The sequence below is a fragment of the Heteronotia binoei genome, chromosome 5 (genome assembly GCF_032191835.1).
Source record: "Heteronotia binoei isolate CCM8104 ecotype False Entrance Well chromosome 5, APGP_CSIRO_Hbin_v1, whole genome shotgun sequence".
In the NCBI taxonomy this organism is placed as follows: Eukaryota; Metazoa; Chordata; class Lepidosauria; order Squamata; family Gekkonidae; genus Heteronotia; species Heteronotia binoei.
The window spans coordinates 120,888,600-120,904,092 of NC_083227.1; the positions used below are offsets into that span (position 1 = coordinate 120,888,600).

Below are 15,493 nucleotides of genomic sequence, written 5' to 3' on the forward strand. Positions count from 1 at the left end.
GGGAGAGAAGCCGCCCTTGGCAGGCTCTTCAAAGAAGTAGATACTGTGCCACCAGTCACATCGAAGGTGGTGAACCCAGGCACGGAGCACTCGGGGGGGCGGGGATGGAGCGCGGCACTGCTTTGCAGCACCACAAAGGGCGGGTGACAACAGCACGGGGGCGGGGGGAGCAGCAGGCAGGCAGCCTGCCAGGGGCACCATGCGCTCTCAGTCCAGCGCTGCCCTCGTGAGGACAGAGATGAAAACATATGATGAATTTACAAACTTTATGATCTGACTATTTTGCCAAAGCTTTCAGTAATAAACTCATCTGCAATAAGCAGTACTACAAAATTGGTCATGAAATCATATTCTGTACTGCTTTCTTAACACAAAACTCCAATATAAATTGGAAATCTGCTCCAAATATAAGTCAAATCTCCAGAGAAATGTCAGTGGTAGAACATCTACTTGGTTTGCAAAAACATCCCAGCTTCAATCCCTGGCTTCTCCAGTTAAAAGAATCAAGTAGCAGGTCATATAAACTTCTGAGACCCTGAAGAGCCCTTGTTGAAGAATCATCTCTTCTTTCTCTCCCTTTTCCTAATAGATCCAGAATCTTTAGACTGAAGTACATCTTGTGTTGTTTATAGAGAGTACCTAGTTAATGTAGGTTCTTCAGAAATGAATAATAATAATTGATTTTGAAATGCCTTAAGAACTTCCTGATAGTTAGAGCAGTTCCTCAGTGGAACAGGCTTCCTTGGGAGGTGGTGGGTTCTTTTTCTTTGGAGGTTTTTAAACAGATGCTAGATTGATATCCAAAAGCAATGCTGATTCTGTGAACTTAGGGGGAGTTATCTGTGAATTTTCTGCATTGTGCAGGGGGTTGGGCTAGATCAGGAGTGGCCAACGTTAGCTCGCCAGATGTTTTTGCCTACAACTCCTGCCAGCATGGCCAATGGCTGGGGCTGATGGGAGTTGTAGGCAAAAAACATCTGGTGAGCTACCGTTGGGCTAGATGACCCTGGAGGTCTCTTCCAAATCTATGATTCTAAGGGGAAGCAAGTATGAAAACAGATGGACAAAGATGAGCACAGGCATGAGATGACCAGAATAAGAACCCAAGTTTAGTATGTACAGATAATGACTAACCAGGTTTGTTACTGACAAGCCAGCATAAACTCTCAGCATTTATTGTACATATTTTTAATAGTCAGTACTTTACTCTTGAAGAAGTTACTTTATGTTTGTGTGTCATGGCACTGGCAAAACACCTTTGCTCCTTTCACTCCCATTAAACAAAGAATAATGTCATGTCAAACAGTACAACAGCCAGTGTCTGGATATTTCCTTCTGGGGGGGGGGGAAGTGTGTCAAGGGCCTTGATTGCTTTAAAAAATCATTACGTGAAGTATAACCACCAATATTTTGTGTAACTGCGGACCTGCTTCTAGGTAATAAAATTCACAACCTAACCAGCCTGATCTGAATAATGCTTTGACATATATTCAAATAATTTCAAAGGGATTTATGCCAAAATTAAACATGCACAGATCTGGAACCATAGACACAAAATAATATAAGATGACCTGAACTATGATGAGAGCCTTCCAGCAAATAAACTTAGTTGAGAATTATATCTCATGCTCTCAAGTCTCTTTAATAAAACAGTGGCAAACTGACAAAGATGTCTACATGTGAACTTGAGGGGGGGGGCAGACAGAGCCCTTAAGCACAGAAAAATGTCCAGTAGGAGCTCCAAATCTCAGGTAGTCTGGAGAGCCTGCCCACTTTCAATATTACCATATTGTTTCCATCGTATGCTTTTCCTTTAAGTTGCTTTTTTTTCTTCCAAGAAAAATGAATGTATGCAACTCTGCCTTCTGTCCTCTAATTATAAATCTTACTCTGTTATTAATGGAAAAATTAGAACCAAAAGTTCAGTATGAGAATAAATCCTGCCCAAGAAACAGAAAACACTGACAACTCAGTGGCATACAGTAGTTAAGACTAGTATCAGGAAGACCTGAATTTTGATCCTCACGAAGCCTCTGCAGATACCATATTGCTACACAGAGAGGTAAATTATCAGTCACACATTTTTGGAGCATGATTCACATAACAACTTTATCATCTGAACAGGTACACCATTAGTATGGATTTTTAAAATACAGACAGTTTCATTTGCACCAATCAGAACCCAGGAAAACCAGAATTCTATTTTGCATAAGCAGATGTACCTGCAGGGAAATCCACAGGTTTCCACCATATTCAAATAATATGGTGACAGCACATATTGGGTGCAGTCTGGGGACACCACAAGCTGCCCAATAAGCACACTTGTGGGCTCCCAGGTTTGCATGAACAGAATACCAACATAACATCTGGAGAGGGCTACTGCATTAGGAAATTCTCTCGGTAACCTTGGGTCACTCACTTTCAGCCTACTTCACAGGGCTCTTCTAAGGATTAAACAGGATAAGGAGAGCACCCATGTACACGCTCGAAGAACAGTTCCTTAAAGGCAGAATCCATCTATAGATAGGAAGGGCATGAGAACAGCTGTGCAGAGAAGCTGACAGCCTAAAAGGGCAGAGTGTGTGTGCCAAAGCTTAGCTTTCACTCATAAGGGTTCAGCTTTAATCACCTCTCAGTGCATCGGCACTGGCTATCCAACACGACGCATCAGTCCTCTCCCAGCCTTTAGCGTCTCATTCCCTTTACCACATTCAGAAATGCTCCAATCTTAGGGTTCTCGTGGAACCCTGAATTAGCCTAAGAGCAGGAATCGACACTCCCGCCTGCCTCCCCTCCTCCATCCCTCAGTCTGAGGAAGCTCCGCTTCATCAGCCCCGGACTTCCTCGAGTCTTGAGGGAGCCTCTCCGACTCAGCTCCCTTCCCTATTCAGCCTCTGCTTCTACACACAACGGCCCTTCTCACCCCGCGGAGAAGCGGGGGGAATTCCTCTTTCCTCGCCAAGCCACAGAAAGGGGCAAAAACAGCAACAGGGGTGGGAGGAGGGGAGGTCAACCCTCTCCCGTTGCACAGCTCTTCTCCCGGTGCCCACCACTGGGGAGGGGGATGCGCCTCCGCTCTCACCTGCGCCTCCCCACGGGCTGCTGCCACTACTCCCGGCGGTGCTGCCACCACAGCAGCTACTGCTGCCGCCGCCATTCCGCGGGCTCCCCCCGCGCCGCCGCCGCCGCCGCCACCTCCTGTTCCGCCGCCTTCTCTCTCACTCCCGCTGTCCAGCTGCCGCTCCCGGTAAAGGGACCAGAGCCCCACGTTGGGGAGAAAGACAAGGGCGGCCAGCGCCAACCCCACCACCTGCAGCAGCCGCTTTTGCTTCCGCCGCATCCGAGAGGCACCGCCTGCGCCGACCGCGAGGAACGAGCCCGAGTCCAACTTTCCTCACGAGCTGAGGCGGCGGCAACCGAACGACGCGCGAAGCCACCGAGCGCCAACTCCGGCAGGCACTTCCGCTCCTCTCCAGAGGGGAGGGGAAAGGTGGGGGTGGGCGTGGGCACGCCCACCGCGAGCGAGGAGGAGGAGGAGGGCCGAGGGAGGTTCGCGCAGGGCTCCACCCACATCCCCAGCCTGGCCACGCCCACCGTCGGTGGCGGTCGTGAAGTGGAAGCGGGAGTGCGGCAGACGTTGGTCGAAGCCAGCCGCGCGCGAGGGATTCTGGCTTTAGGCTCCCTCTTGAGTTAGAGGAACTGCAAGAGCCAGCAGCTAAGGGGAGTGGCAGGAGGGTTGAACTGGCGCGAGCCTGCTTTTTCTTTCCTTCCTCGCCAGAGACTAGTGGGTAAACGGTGTGCTGTTTAAAATAGCAAGGGACAAACGGTGTCGGGAAAGCAAGACTCCGGTCTTAGTAGCAAGTGGGGTTATATTCAGAGCAAGCTTAGGCATGTCTTCTTAGAAGTAAATCTCACAATGGTTAATAGGGTTTTACTCGGGTTTATAGCCGTAGTGTTGGAAGGGATGAGGGTATAGTAGGCTGAGAAATAGGGTGATAGTGAAGTAGCTTTCAGGTGGCTGAGAATTGCGCCAAGGATAAGGGAGAGGCTGTTGTGCATTTTTGTTTGGGAGTAAGCAGGTATCCCCGAGGCTTATTTCTCAGTAAGCATGCATAGGATTAGCCTATAAAAGCATTTTATTGAGTAACCATAGGGTTGCCAACCTCCAGGTGGCGGCTGGAGAGAAAACAGTTCATCTGGAAAAAATGGCTGCTTTGGTAAGGAGTGTATGGCATTACACCCCACTGAAGTCCTTACCCTCCCCAAACCTTGCCCGCTGCAGGCTCCATCCCCCAAATCTGCAAGGATTTCCCAACCTGAAGCTAGCAACCCTAGGATAGGAAATCATCATTAGCAATATATTTACAAAGACAAGTTATACTTAAAAAAAAAAAAAATCTAAAGCCTGTGATGGTGCTGTGGAATAGTAAGTATAGCTGTAGTGGCCGTAGAAATGAGCACTGAAGAAGGAACAGGTATTAAGCTTTATTAATTTATATTATTTGATTTTTAGCCCACGCTTCCCGAAGAACAGGCTCAAGGCGGGTTACATCATAAAAACAATCAACAGTAAAAAAACCCCAATTTAAAATATATAAAATCTAAAATTACAGAGAACAATAGGTACTAAAATGGCATTGCATGTGCAAAGGAGGAACTGTACAACCTGATTTGCATGCATGCTTACTACGAAGCAAGTCCCGCTGTGTGACATTTACATGCCAGATAAAAATTCATAAATTGCAGCCATAAAATAGTTGGTATGGGGATAATATAGAAATGAACAAAATACAAGTTACAGAATAGAAAGCAAAAAGTGTAGCTGAACAAAAGACGCTGTTATATTCACAAAGAGTTAACTTGCTGTTTTGAAATGTACATTTAACTATGCTTTTTTTGGTAAACACTCCTTTTGTTTGCCAACTGCAGCAGTTTTTTTTCCTTTCAGATTCATTGTGTGCTTCCTAGAGTTCAATGGCTGAACATTTTATTTTGTCTTTATAGACTTCTCAGTAATTATAGTCATAACAAGGGAATGAAAAGGCTGCTTTTCACCACCATGGCTAGGAGACATAAATGGCTTTAATTATCATAAAATTATAATGCTAAACAAGTTAGTGTCTTTGAATTTTAAAAATTCTAGCTAAACTCAAGACAAAATAGCTCACAATACAAGGTAGATCATAGTTAGAACCTTCACAAGAGGGAATTTTCAGCTCTTGAATATTAGTAGGATGGAGTCAGAACCACAGTTTTAAAGACACAAGTTAAAGTTAGAAAGCATTTTAAAAAATTCATTAAAATATTTTTCTCTTGCCTCTCACTCCCCCAGCCATATTTATGCCCCTTTTCATCTTATAAGGATATACACAATAATAATGTTTTGATAAATTATTCGGGTGTACATTAAGCATGTAAAAAACTAATGTCCTAACAGTAAATATTGGTTATTTCCAAATAAGTATGTTTAAGATAGCACCTTACAACTTTTTTAAAAAATTATCTTTCTACTTAATGTAAGTGCAGATGATTGAATTAAAAAAAAACCCCTTTTAAATCACTATGAGTTCTCACAAAGTAGTGTGAATCATCAATTTTTAATTTATGATTTTTTTAGATATGAGCAATGTCATACAATTCAAAGCAGATTAGAAACTGTATGCATTTAGTAGCAATAGTGTAGCAGAAACAAAGAACATTCCCATTGGAATGCAGGGGTAGGCACTTTCTAGTCTTTAGTTTAACAAAGACATATGTGCTAATGTACTTGGAAATCTTTAGGCATTAATAAATATTGATTCTTGCTACAGTCAAAACTATGTAAACGTGTGTCCTGCCAAGAGAAAAGCAAACAGTGTCAGGATGTTATGGAGATGATAAAGTCAGGCATGCAAGAAATGCTACATGTGTCATTTGAACAGACTTCACACAGTTATCAGAGCCATTAATTTGTTGCTTGGCATCCACAGTTTCCTAGCAAATTGGCACAGCTGACTAGTATCAGCAGCCCACCGTTCAACCAGATTCTGCTGTATCATAAACAAATCCAAACTTAGTCGTTATGCGGCATTTCAAAAAACTGGTTCCCCTCTCCAAACAAAGAAATGAGAATTAAAATTAAGAACAATATACCTATGTAATTAGGAAGAGGCACACCAAGCAAAACAGTCCACGGACAGTGTAGCTATCTGAAATCTTAACAAAAGAGCATCCTGTTGCAATAGCAGTTGAAAGAAAGGGGACTCTTACAACTACAATGGCTACTGTCACAATTTTATGTGATTTTATTGTATTGCCAAGATTTTTTTAAAAAAATCACAAAGCTTATTGTGCCTTTTGTTCCTTCCCCCACAAAGAAGTCAATGCATTTTAACAGCTCATAATCCACTAGGTGGCAACATTCCAACAAATGTTAAATTGATCAAATGCCAGGCAAATTATCCCCTCCCCCAAAAGGGGGGGGGGAGATGAAATTGCAACATTTGCATGTTGATCTGTAGTTTAAGCATAGCCTTAATCATAATTTATTTCTTCCTTAAATTTTTATATTCCCATTGCCAGTAGTGTATTAATGGGAGACAGCCCCACATATTAGTTCTTAATCTCTCTCAGGATGCACTGTGTTCTGTTTGTCATTACTGTATCTTCACTAGAGCTGGAGCCTATTCTGCTTTTGTGTTAGGCAAATATATAATTCTTAACCACTTAAGTTGTATAATGGTAAAGAAAGACTTTCAGTAGGACAGAAGTGCTGAACTCAAATAACTTTTATATTTTGTATGTTTACTAAGCTAAAAAGGCTGCATCAGTACCGCAGAAAATATTTTTGTAATAATTTTAAGTTGGTTCATTCTTTTAAATGCCTTTTGTTAACTCTTTTCACCTACACCCAGTACTATGAACTCTTTCCATCTCTGTGTTACTGTTACTCTGATGTTCTTTCTCTGTTAACTATCACTTTTCTTTTTCTTCTCCACTGTAGAAACTTCACCAACACCATATAGCGTGCACTGTTTTCTCTGCCCCTCTCCCTTCCTTTGTTGCCATCCTTTTCTGTTTCCCCACCTCATAGGTAATTTCTCAGTTACCATATTGTCCTTTGTGCATTTGATAGCACACACTCTTCTTAGATCACTCTAGGTGTTTTCCTGCGTACTTGTGTATATTGTGATCTTGTGTATATTGTGATCTTATCTTTTTTCTGTTTTCCTGCCTATGGCACTCTAGTCTTTTCTCTTATTCCATAATTTCTCCTATCCTATATTTTTGCCCTCTTTACCTACCTTAGAGGTACACTTGCACTTCCATCTCCTAACGTTCATGATTTTAATTTATTTCTTTAGTAGGAATAAGGCCCATTGTGAGGGAAAATACAATGGGCTCTAGAAAGAGGCTCTGGGCGAGTGCCCCCCACCCTTGGTGTCTTCCTCCCTTCCAACTACCCCCCAACCACCTCTTCCTCTCAACTACCCCCACACCCTTGGCACTCCAGCATTCCCCCAACCCTTGACAGTCACTCACCTCCACCCTTGCTGTCTTTCCACCCACTCACCAAGACTTGGCCTTCACTCACCCCACCTCCTTGCTGTCTTCCTACCAACCTACCAACCCTTGGCATTCAGTCACCCCCCCTTGCTGACTTCCCACCCATCCTGCAGCTGAAACAGATGCTGGTTCCTCCCCCCCACATGTGTGTGTTCTCATGTCTGTGGTGCCTGAAAGCCCTGAAAGAGGCCCAGAATGGAGATAGGGAAGAATAATTATGGGGAGTGTCGGGGAGGGGCATGATGACAGTCATACAGATGCTGAAGCTCAGCATTCCTTTTGTTTGCAGTGCATTGTTACCACCTTTTCCTGTCATAATCACCCTTGTGACATTTAGCATCAGCATGAGTTTGTGATGTGATCTTTTTTTTTTTGCCTAGCATAGTTGTGTAATGCTATATCATAGAGCATGGGTGTCACACATGTGGCCCACAGGCCAGATCCAGCCCTCAGAGGGCTCCAATCAGGCCCTCCAGCAACTGGCTGTTGTCTACTTTACTCTCCCTTGCCTGCTGTGTTCAGTTGCCATTTTGTGTTTCTCCCCAGCGATCAGCTGGCCAGCAAAGCAGCCTTTCTTGGCTTCTTCTCTCTCCCCCTCCCTTTCCCCAAAGGTAGGAGGAGAGAGGAGGAGCCTCAGCCAATGAAAGAGCCTGGCTCTATAGCTCTGTTGGGTGATTAAGTTTGCCAGACTCAATTAATCACCCCGCAGAGCTACTGAGCCAAGTCTCTCTTCCTTCCTGGCTGAGACTCCTCCCTCCCCTTGTGCCCTAGGGGAAGGAAAGAAGGAGCCAGAGCTTCTTTTGCCCAGTCCTCACCATTGGGAGAAATAAAAAGAGCACTTATAAGACTAGCAATGTTTTATTGAAGGTATGAACTTTTTGCCTTGTTACAGAGAGAGAGGGAGGGAGGGAGATTTGTTGGGCTTGTTATGGGTGCAGCTGGGTTCTCCTCATCTTTTTCATTGTATTCATGCCCTCCAGTCTTTCTGAATAGGAAAGTATGTGAACTATTTAGAAGAGAAATAACAACAAGCTAGCATTAGGCTGAGTGTATGTGTGTCCAGCCCAGGTTTACCCAGCAAATTTCCATTGATTTTTTTTAACATTTTCCTTTGATTGGGGATCTTGAATTTAGGCTTCCCAGATACCAGGCTGATACTGACTATTGTACATGGCTGTCTCTGTTCTTGCACTGCCACATAGGAGTTGTATTATTTTTCAGGAGAAGATTATAGTTTTGCCGACAAGCAGATAGCCTCTCAGTCTGTGCCATGGTGCCTTCACATAATCTTGACCAGCACATGAAGCAACTTATGTACAAAAGCTCACAATGCCCAGCTGCTTCATGTTTTCCTCTGGGTCTGAGGCTCAAAGCATTGACCATGAGATCTGTCTAATGAATGTCAATAAATCAAAAGTAGGTTAGCAACTTATAGATGTGCACACTTGAACAGCATATTCAAGATTGGTACAGCACAGACATTGTCTGCAGTTTTTGATGCAATAATTCATAGCAAGAGATGACATTTATTAGACTGTAAAACAAAATATTGCAAGAGTGCTAATGTTTTAAGTTAAAAAAATGTGTTTGTCTGCACTCCCTTTATACAGTTTATATGTCCACTACCTGGCATTACATTTTATGACACACATGCCCTGGCCTGACAAGGTCTCATTTATGTCAAATCTGGCCCTCATAACAAATGAGTTCAACACCCCTGCCATAGAGTATGCACCTCAAGGTGGCCATTTTCTGTAGGAGAACTGATCTGACTTCAGTTTTCCCTCCTTCCCCTTCCCTGCAGCCTCTACCTAGGAAAAGTACAGTCTTTCTCCACAGTGTGCATCAAAGCAGGAAGGAAGCAACCTCAGCAGGATATAATGATACGGACCTTACCCTGCAAAGCACTTACCTGGAGATTGGCAGCAATGGTTCTCCAAACAGAAATGGCTGGTTTGGAGGGTGGAGTCTATGGCATTGTACCTATCTGAGGTCCCACCCCTCCTCAAACCCCACCCTTTCCAAACTCCACTCCTCAAATCTCCAGGAATTTCCAAATGTGGAGTTGGCAACCCTATCTCCTTACCAGCCAACTATCAACCTACCTTTATCTACCCCTCTGGCTTTCCATCTCCTCCCCCATCCTTGCAGCCTCTACCTAGGAAAAGACAGTCTTTCTCTGCAGGGAGGAACAAAGCAGCTTACATTTTTTTGACCACTGTGTGACAGAGTATTTAACTGGATGGGCAATTGGCTTGATCCAACATGCCTGTTCTTATGTTATCATTCTCCTCTCCCCTTTTTGATCTGTGGAAGAAGAAGAAGACTGCAGATTTTTACCCCGCCCTTCTCTCTGAATCAGAGACTCAGAGCAGTTTACAATCTCCTATATCTTCTCTCCCCACAACAGACATCCTGTGAGGTAGGTGGGGCTGAGAGTCTCTAACCCTAACTCTCACAGCAGCTGCCCTTTCAAGGACAAACACATAGCCCTCCGTCTGTGTCATGGTTTCTTCACATGTTCTTGACCAGCACAAGAAGTAACTTATGTACAAAACCTCACAATGTCCAACCATTTCATGTTTTCCTCTGGGTCTTAGGCTCAAAGCACTGACAATGAGATTTCTGTAATGAATGTCAATATATCAAAAGTTGGTTTGCAACTTACAGACACACATCTGAACAATACCTGAATAGCATACTCAAGATTGCTGCAGCACAGACATTTTCTCCAGTTTTTGATGCAGTAATTCAGAGCAAGAGGTTCAGTTATCAAGGACTATTAAATAAACAAAATATTGCAAAAGTGGTATTGTTTTAAGCATGTTTTAAATTTTAAAATTATGCTTATGTCCTTTATAAAGTTTATATCTCTGCTGCCTGGCATTACATTTTATAACACACATGGTCTGGCCTGACAGGGTCTCATTTATGTCAGGTCCGGCCCTCATAACAAATTAGTTTGACACCCGTGATTTAGCTGGTACCAGAAAACCAGCATCAAGGGGATCTTACACTGAACTGGAGTTGCAAGAAGCAAGAGCAGTTTCCATGATTAGATGAATTTCACCAATCATGATGTCTTCCAACAAAACCTCTTCTGCCAGCCTCAGAGCATGGAAAGAGTATAAATATAGGTAGAAGTTGTTTTCTTGGTACCCTAGATGGGAACTTTGTAGGCTCTAAACTAAAGGTCATCATGACTGGAAGGCAGTGTAAGTTGTATAGCATAGGTGTAATATTTTCATTAAAGCAGGCATTTGTGAACATCTTATTCTGTTCCCCTCACCTTACCTCTTTTTGTTGAGTTCAGCTGCAATGGCATACAAGCCTTCACTTTTCTAGAAGTCTCAGATGCAAAATGACCATACACTGTGAGCAGATGGCTGAAACAGGGCAGAAAATATACTTGATCTCAGGAACGTCCATGTTGTTTGCTAGCTGGGTTCCAGTGAAAACTTGCCAAAAAGCTTTTTACCTTATAACTGCTTTAGAAGACATGCAGGTTAACTAATGGAAGACCAAATCTATGGATTATTTTGTGAGAAAGGCTGAATCTTTTCACCCCATTCCCATTAGCCCAGATGTTGCCTGCTGTCACAAGTTAGTATAAACGACTCTATAGTCATGTTTGTTGTTGGATGTTTTAATCATAGTGCATACTGGTACAAGAATCCCTGAGTCATCTCCCCTGGTGCTCCCCTTTTGTGCTGGGTTGGGGCTTGAAGAGCTCAGTACTCAGAGTCCATCCTCTCCAGCCACTGCTGCACCTGACCTTAACTCCCTCAGTGTCAGCCCTCAGCTGTTCATGCTTAAATCCAGCCAGCTCCGAATGCAGTCCTGCCTTCTTTTCAAGCACCTGCATCCCCAACCCCTGTTTCTCAAACCTGCTTAAGTACTTGGCCTTCAGAGCTTCTTGCAACTGACCCCACAGCAAGTGGTGGAGATGTCCCCCCCGCAAGAGGGACTGATTCCTGAAAGAAAGTCTGTAAATGTATCACCTCCATTTTTTGGGCAGAAATATATAGAACTTCATATGAGAGTTGGATTCCCACCTGCCTTTGGAGTTGGTAATTGGAGATTTCCATTTAAGGATGTTTTAATCTGCTAAGGGCGAAGCAGACATTGCCCCACTCCATGGTTGATGGGCTTGGGCAGGCCTTAAGTGTTTGCAGATAGATGTGGCAAAGGCAGTATATGATGAGTATTTGGAATTTATCAAAGAGCTACAATTGGCCACATGTTGTGCAGACCTGTTCTAGGAGCATTTAGATTGCAGAGTTGCTGCAGCTAATGATTCTGTAGGCATTTTTATTGTATCAAGAATTTGCCTTAGCTAGAGGACATTATGGTCAAAAATAATGTGACACAGAATGTAGTCTTATAGATATACAAAAAGGAGCACATTCTTTCTTTGGAAGACCATCCTTAAATAGATGTGTACCCATAGGGAACCTGCGGGGACAGGGAATTCCATTACACCTGCCTTTCCTTCCTCCCCTATCCCTCACTATAATCTCAACTGCTTTGCCTACCCACTCATTCTTGGTGCTTTTAAATTGTTGCCATTCCTTCTATCCCCCACCCCACCTCATCTCACCCTTGCTGCTCTATCTCCGCTCCTTGGCTGCTCTGCCTAACCAACCAACCCTCCATCATTTACCACCTGTCTTGCCTTTCCTTCCTTCCTTCCGTTTTCCCCACCACACCTTCATTGTTGCTGCTCTACTCTCACCATTGCTACTCTTACTACACCTCACACCCACCCACACCATTGTTGATACTCTGCCTGCCTCATTTTTGTCACTCTGTCCTGCTACCTTCCTTGCAGCTGAAAGGAGGGTGATCTAGCCTCTTTGCATGTATCTCACCACCTCCAGGCTTGTTCTGGCTGCAGTAAAGCTGGTAACAATGCAGAAAGCAGGTACACAGGGGTTTTTAGTTTTGATCCAGGTACAGGTGTGGCATTGGCAATGCTGGGAGCCACAGTGGCAGTGCCTGGAGACCACAGCAGCAATGATGAAAGCAGCATCAAGCCTGGGGCATTGTCAGGGAGGATGCCAAGTAGTGTGGTGGCAGCCATAGCACATGCATACAATACCTCCCCCTCACAGCTGACCCAACTGAGAAATGGTGTCTGCACATGTGCAGACAATGCTCCTCTGTTTGTGGGAATGGCACCTCCTCCATTTTCCCCTGGTTTGCAGATTTTTTGGCAAACATGGGGAGTCCCCGCAATGTTCCTTATGTGCTAATGGGACTGAATGATACATAGATTTAAGATCAGCAGATGGCCCTTCCCTCTCTATTAGATATAAGATATGCAAATGATGGCATTAGAGAGATAGTTACTGCAGAATGAGCTCCTTTGATACATACTTAAGATTTAGATATGCTAGTTTCATTATGGCTAATGTACATTGAATCCCCTGGAATTGCTCTGGAATCTGCACAGCATACAGTCTTGCTGGACACATGATGTTTTAAATGTGTGTTTTATCTCAAATGGAGGAATCACTCATATGCTTCTTTGCATGGAAAAACTTGCAGCACTGAAATAAAGATATTTGTACACGGATTGTCTCCTTCATAGTACATAGAAAAATTATTTCAGAAAGTCTTCTTTTATTTATAGTTATGTAATATTGTATATAGCATACAAAGAAAACTGATTGGTTTGCTAGCACTAAAGGAAATATATTCATAAAAACATCACCAAGTACATTGGAATACAGTAAACATTAAATTAAATTAAGGAAGCACCCTATTCTGTCCAGTGGTAAGAAATATTTTTCATTTCCACAAGGCATCTCTAATGAATTAGTAATTCAGATAGCTACCCTAATTAGATTTTAGAATGTGTTGATCGAGTTCCAAAATGGGTTCCATTTCATTAATTAAATGATGCAGGAGACAAGGATAACTGTCTAATCTTGGGATCTTTTCCAGAAACTAGCAATATTAAAATTGTATTTTAGAGTGGATATGCCATGAGATCTTCTATGGAGCAATTGAGTTTTGGAATAAGGTACATCTGTCACATTCTATAAGCCAGTAACATTCCACAAAAAGGAATTTCTAGAGTTCCTAATTCAATATTTGGTTCTGACCACTTCATTCCTGATTGGCCATCAGGTTTCACTATGGTGATCAATATAAAGGAAATTGGTATATTTTGCCCTCAGTCTAGTTCAGCACTCCAGACAGCTCCTAGGTGACATTGTAAGCCAAAATGCCCTCAAAAGAGGTTGGGGAATTGACAGGTGGGCACCTGGCTTGAAAAGGATCTAGAATCTATGTATAAAGGATTTCACCTCTAGAAGTTATTGCTTAAATTTACCAAGGACACTAATTAAGAGAAACCATCAAAACTTTATTACAGGTCATGGATTTATACAACACTTATACAGTCCTAATAAAAACAGAGAGAAAAATATAGAGGTAACATAGGGATTTACAAACAGGGTGATAATTATCAATTGTAGTCTCCAAGGAAGGCTCCAATGGCGAAAAATGAGGAACTAGGGGGAGGGGACCCTCAACTGATCAGGAATCGGGGGTGGATCTAAACAGTGAGAATGGGGTACTGCTAGATGCTCATGTGTAAAAAGTTGGGTCAGAGATTATAAGGCTTCCCCTGAGCCTTTAGGGAATGGGAGGTACAGGGGCAGATGACAGGTAGTCAACTGGTGCATGACCTCAGAAAAAGGGGAGGCTTCACAGTGACCATAAAGGCTGGACTTGTGCGGTAGCCGATGGCCAGCTTGGAGGGGGCATCTGATTGGATGCCCATTCCTGGCCAATGAGAGGACTTGGCCCTAGTTACCTGATTGGACCTCCAGGTAACAATAGGGCAAGGGGGAGGCTCCAGGATGACCATCAAGGGAAAGAATGGAGGGAAACTCCTGGGGTGAGGGTTATTGAAAAGCTGTTAAACATATCTAAAAGGTGACAATGGATGGCCAGATTGCTACCTAAGGTGACACCTGATCTACACAAAGATACTTGGCTCTAGGTGACGACGTTACTACTCTGCTGGCACCATCCTTTGTTTTGGGTTCTGTGGGACAAAAGTTTAGGCAGTCTGACAGGGTCCCCTCCTGGGATGAGCTTGATTGCCTAATGCACAGGTGACATCTGTTGAGTACGTGAGCCTCACGCTTCTCTGTTATGGAGTCTGGCACTGCGGAAAGGTAGTTGCTGGTGCTGTTAGCCTTTCCCTAGAGATTCTGTGGTCAAGACTGAAAACCACTTGCTTGGACAGCTCCTGGCGGCATACCTTCTTCTGCTACAATAGCCGAGATGGGAATCGCACGGAGCAAAGGGAAACCATCTGTTCTCCTGGTTAGCACTCCTCAAGAGACATGGAGTGCTGCTGCAACGTTGTGGCTGTTAGTACTCATAAGTCCCTTCCAGTTTGGTAGACAAAACCCATGTCCTTCTGGCAGATGTGTGTGAGTTGAGTCTCTAGGCACCCTGGCAACCAAGCGGGTGACTACGATGTTCTGGAATTAGGGGTATTTTTCTCACAACATGGGCGTGACTCAGATGCATTTCTTGGATTGGAATAAGTCTCCCAGCATGAATCACACTTCAGTTGTATGTCAAGACTTCAAATAGGAAAATGGCTCAGTGGCAGAGCATCTGCTTGGGAAGCAGAAGGTCCCAGGTTCAATCCCTGGCATCTCCACTAAAAAATGGTCCTGGCAAATAGGCGTGATAAACCTCAGCTTGAGACCCTGGAGAGCCGCTGCCAGTCTGAGTAGACAATACTGACTTTTATGGACTGAGGGTCTGATTCAGTATAAGGCAGCTTCATATGTTCATATGAACTCCATTTCTTGCTCTGCATGACACTAAAAACTGGACTTCCTCTAAAACTGGTTTCTGTCCAATCTGAAACTAAATTATACTGTATACAAATTGGTAGAGCATCGCCTTGGAAGCA

General features: G+C 43.6%; 1 protein-coding gene across 1 annotated transcript in view; it reads right to left on the bottom strand.

Moving 5' to 3' along the window:
* Positions 1–3,502, bottom strand: part of GALNT10 (polypeptide N-acetylgalactosaminyltransferase 10) — a 76,545-nt gene extending 73,043 nt beyond the window's left edge. Inside the window, exon 1 of the mRNA XM_060240277.1 lies at positions 3,083–3,502. Coding sequence (XP_060096260.1) covers positions 3,083–3,340 — 258 coding nt within the window. The 5' untranslated portion in view covers positions 3,341–3,502. The remainder of the gene's footprint in view (positions 1–3,082) is intronic.
* Positions 3,503–15,493: the final 11,991 nt, after the last annotated feature.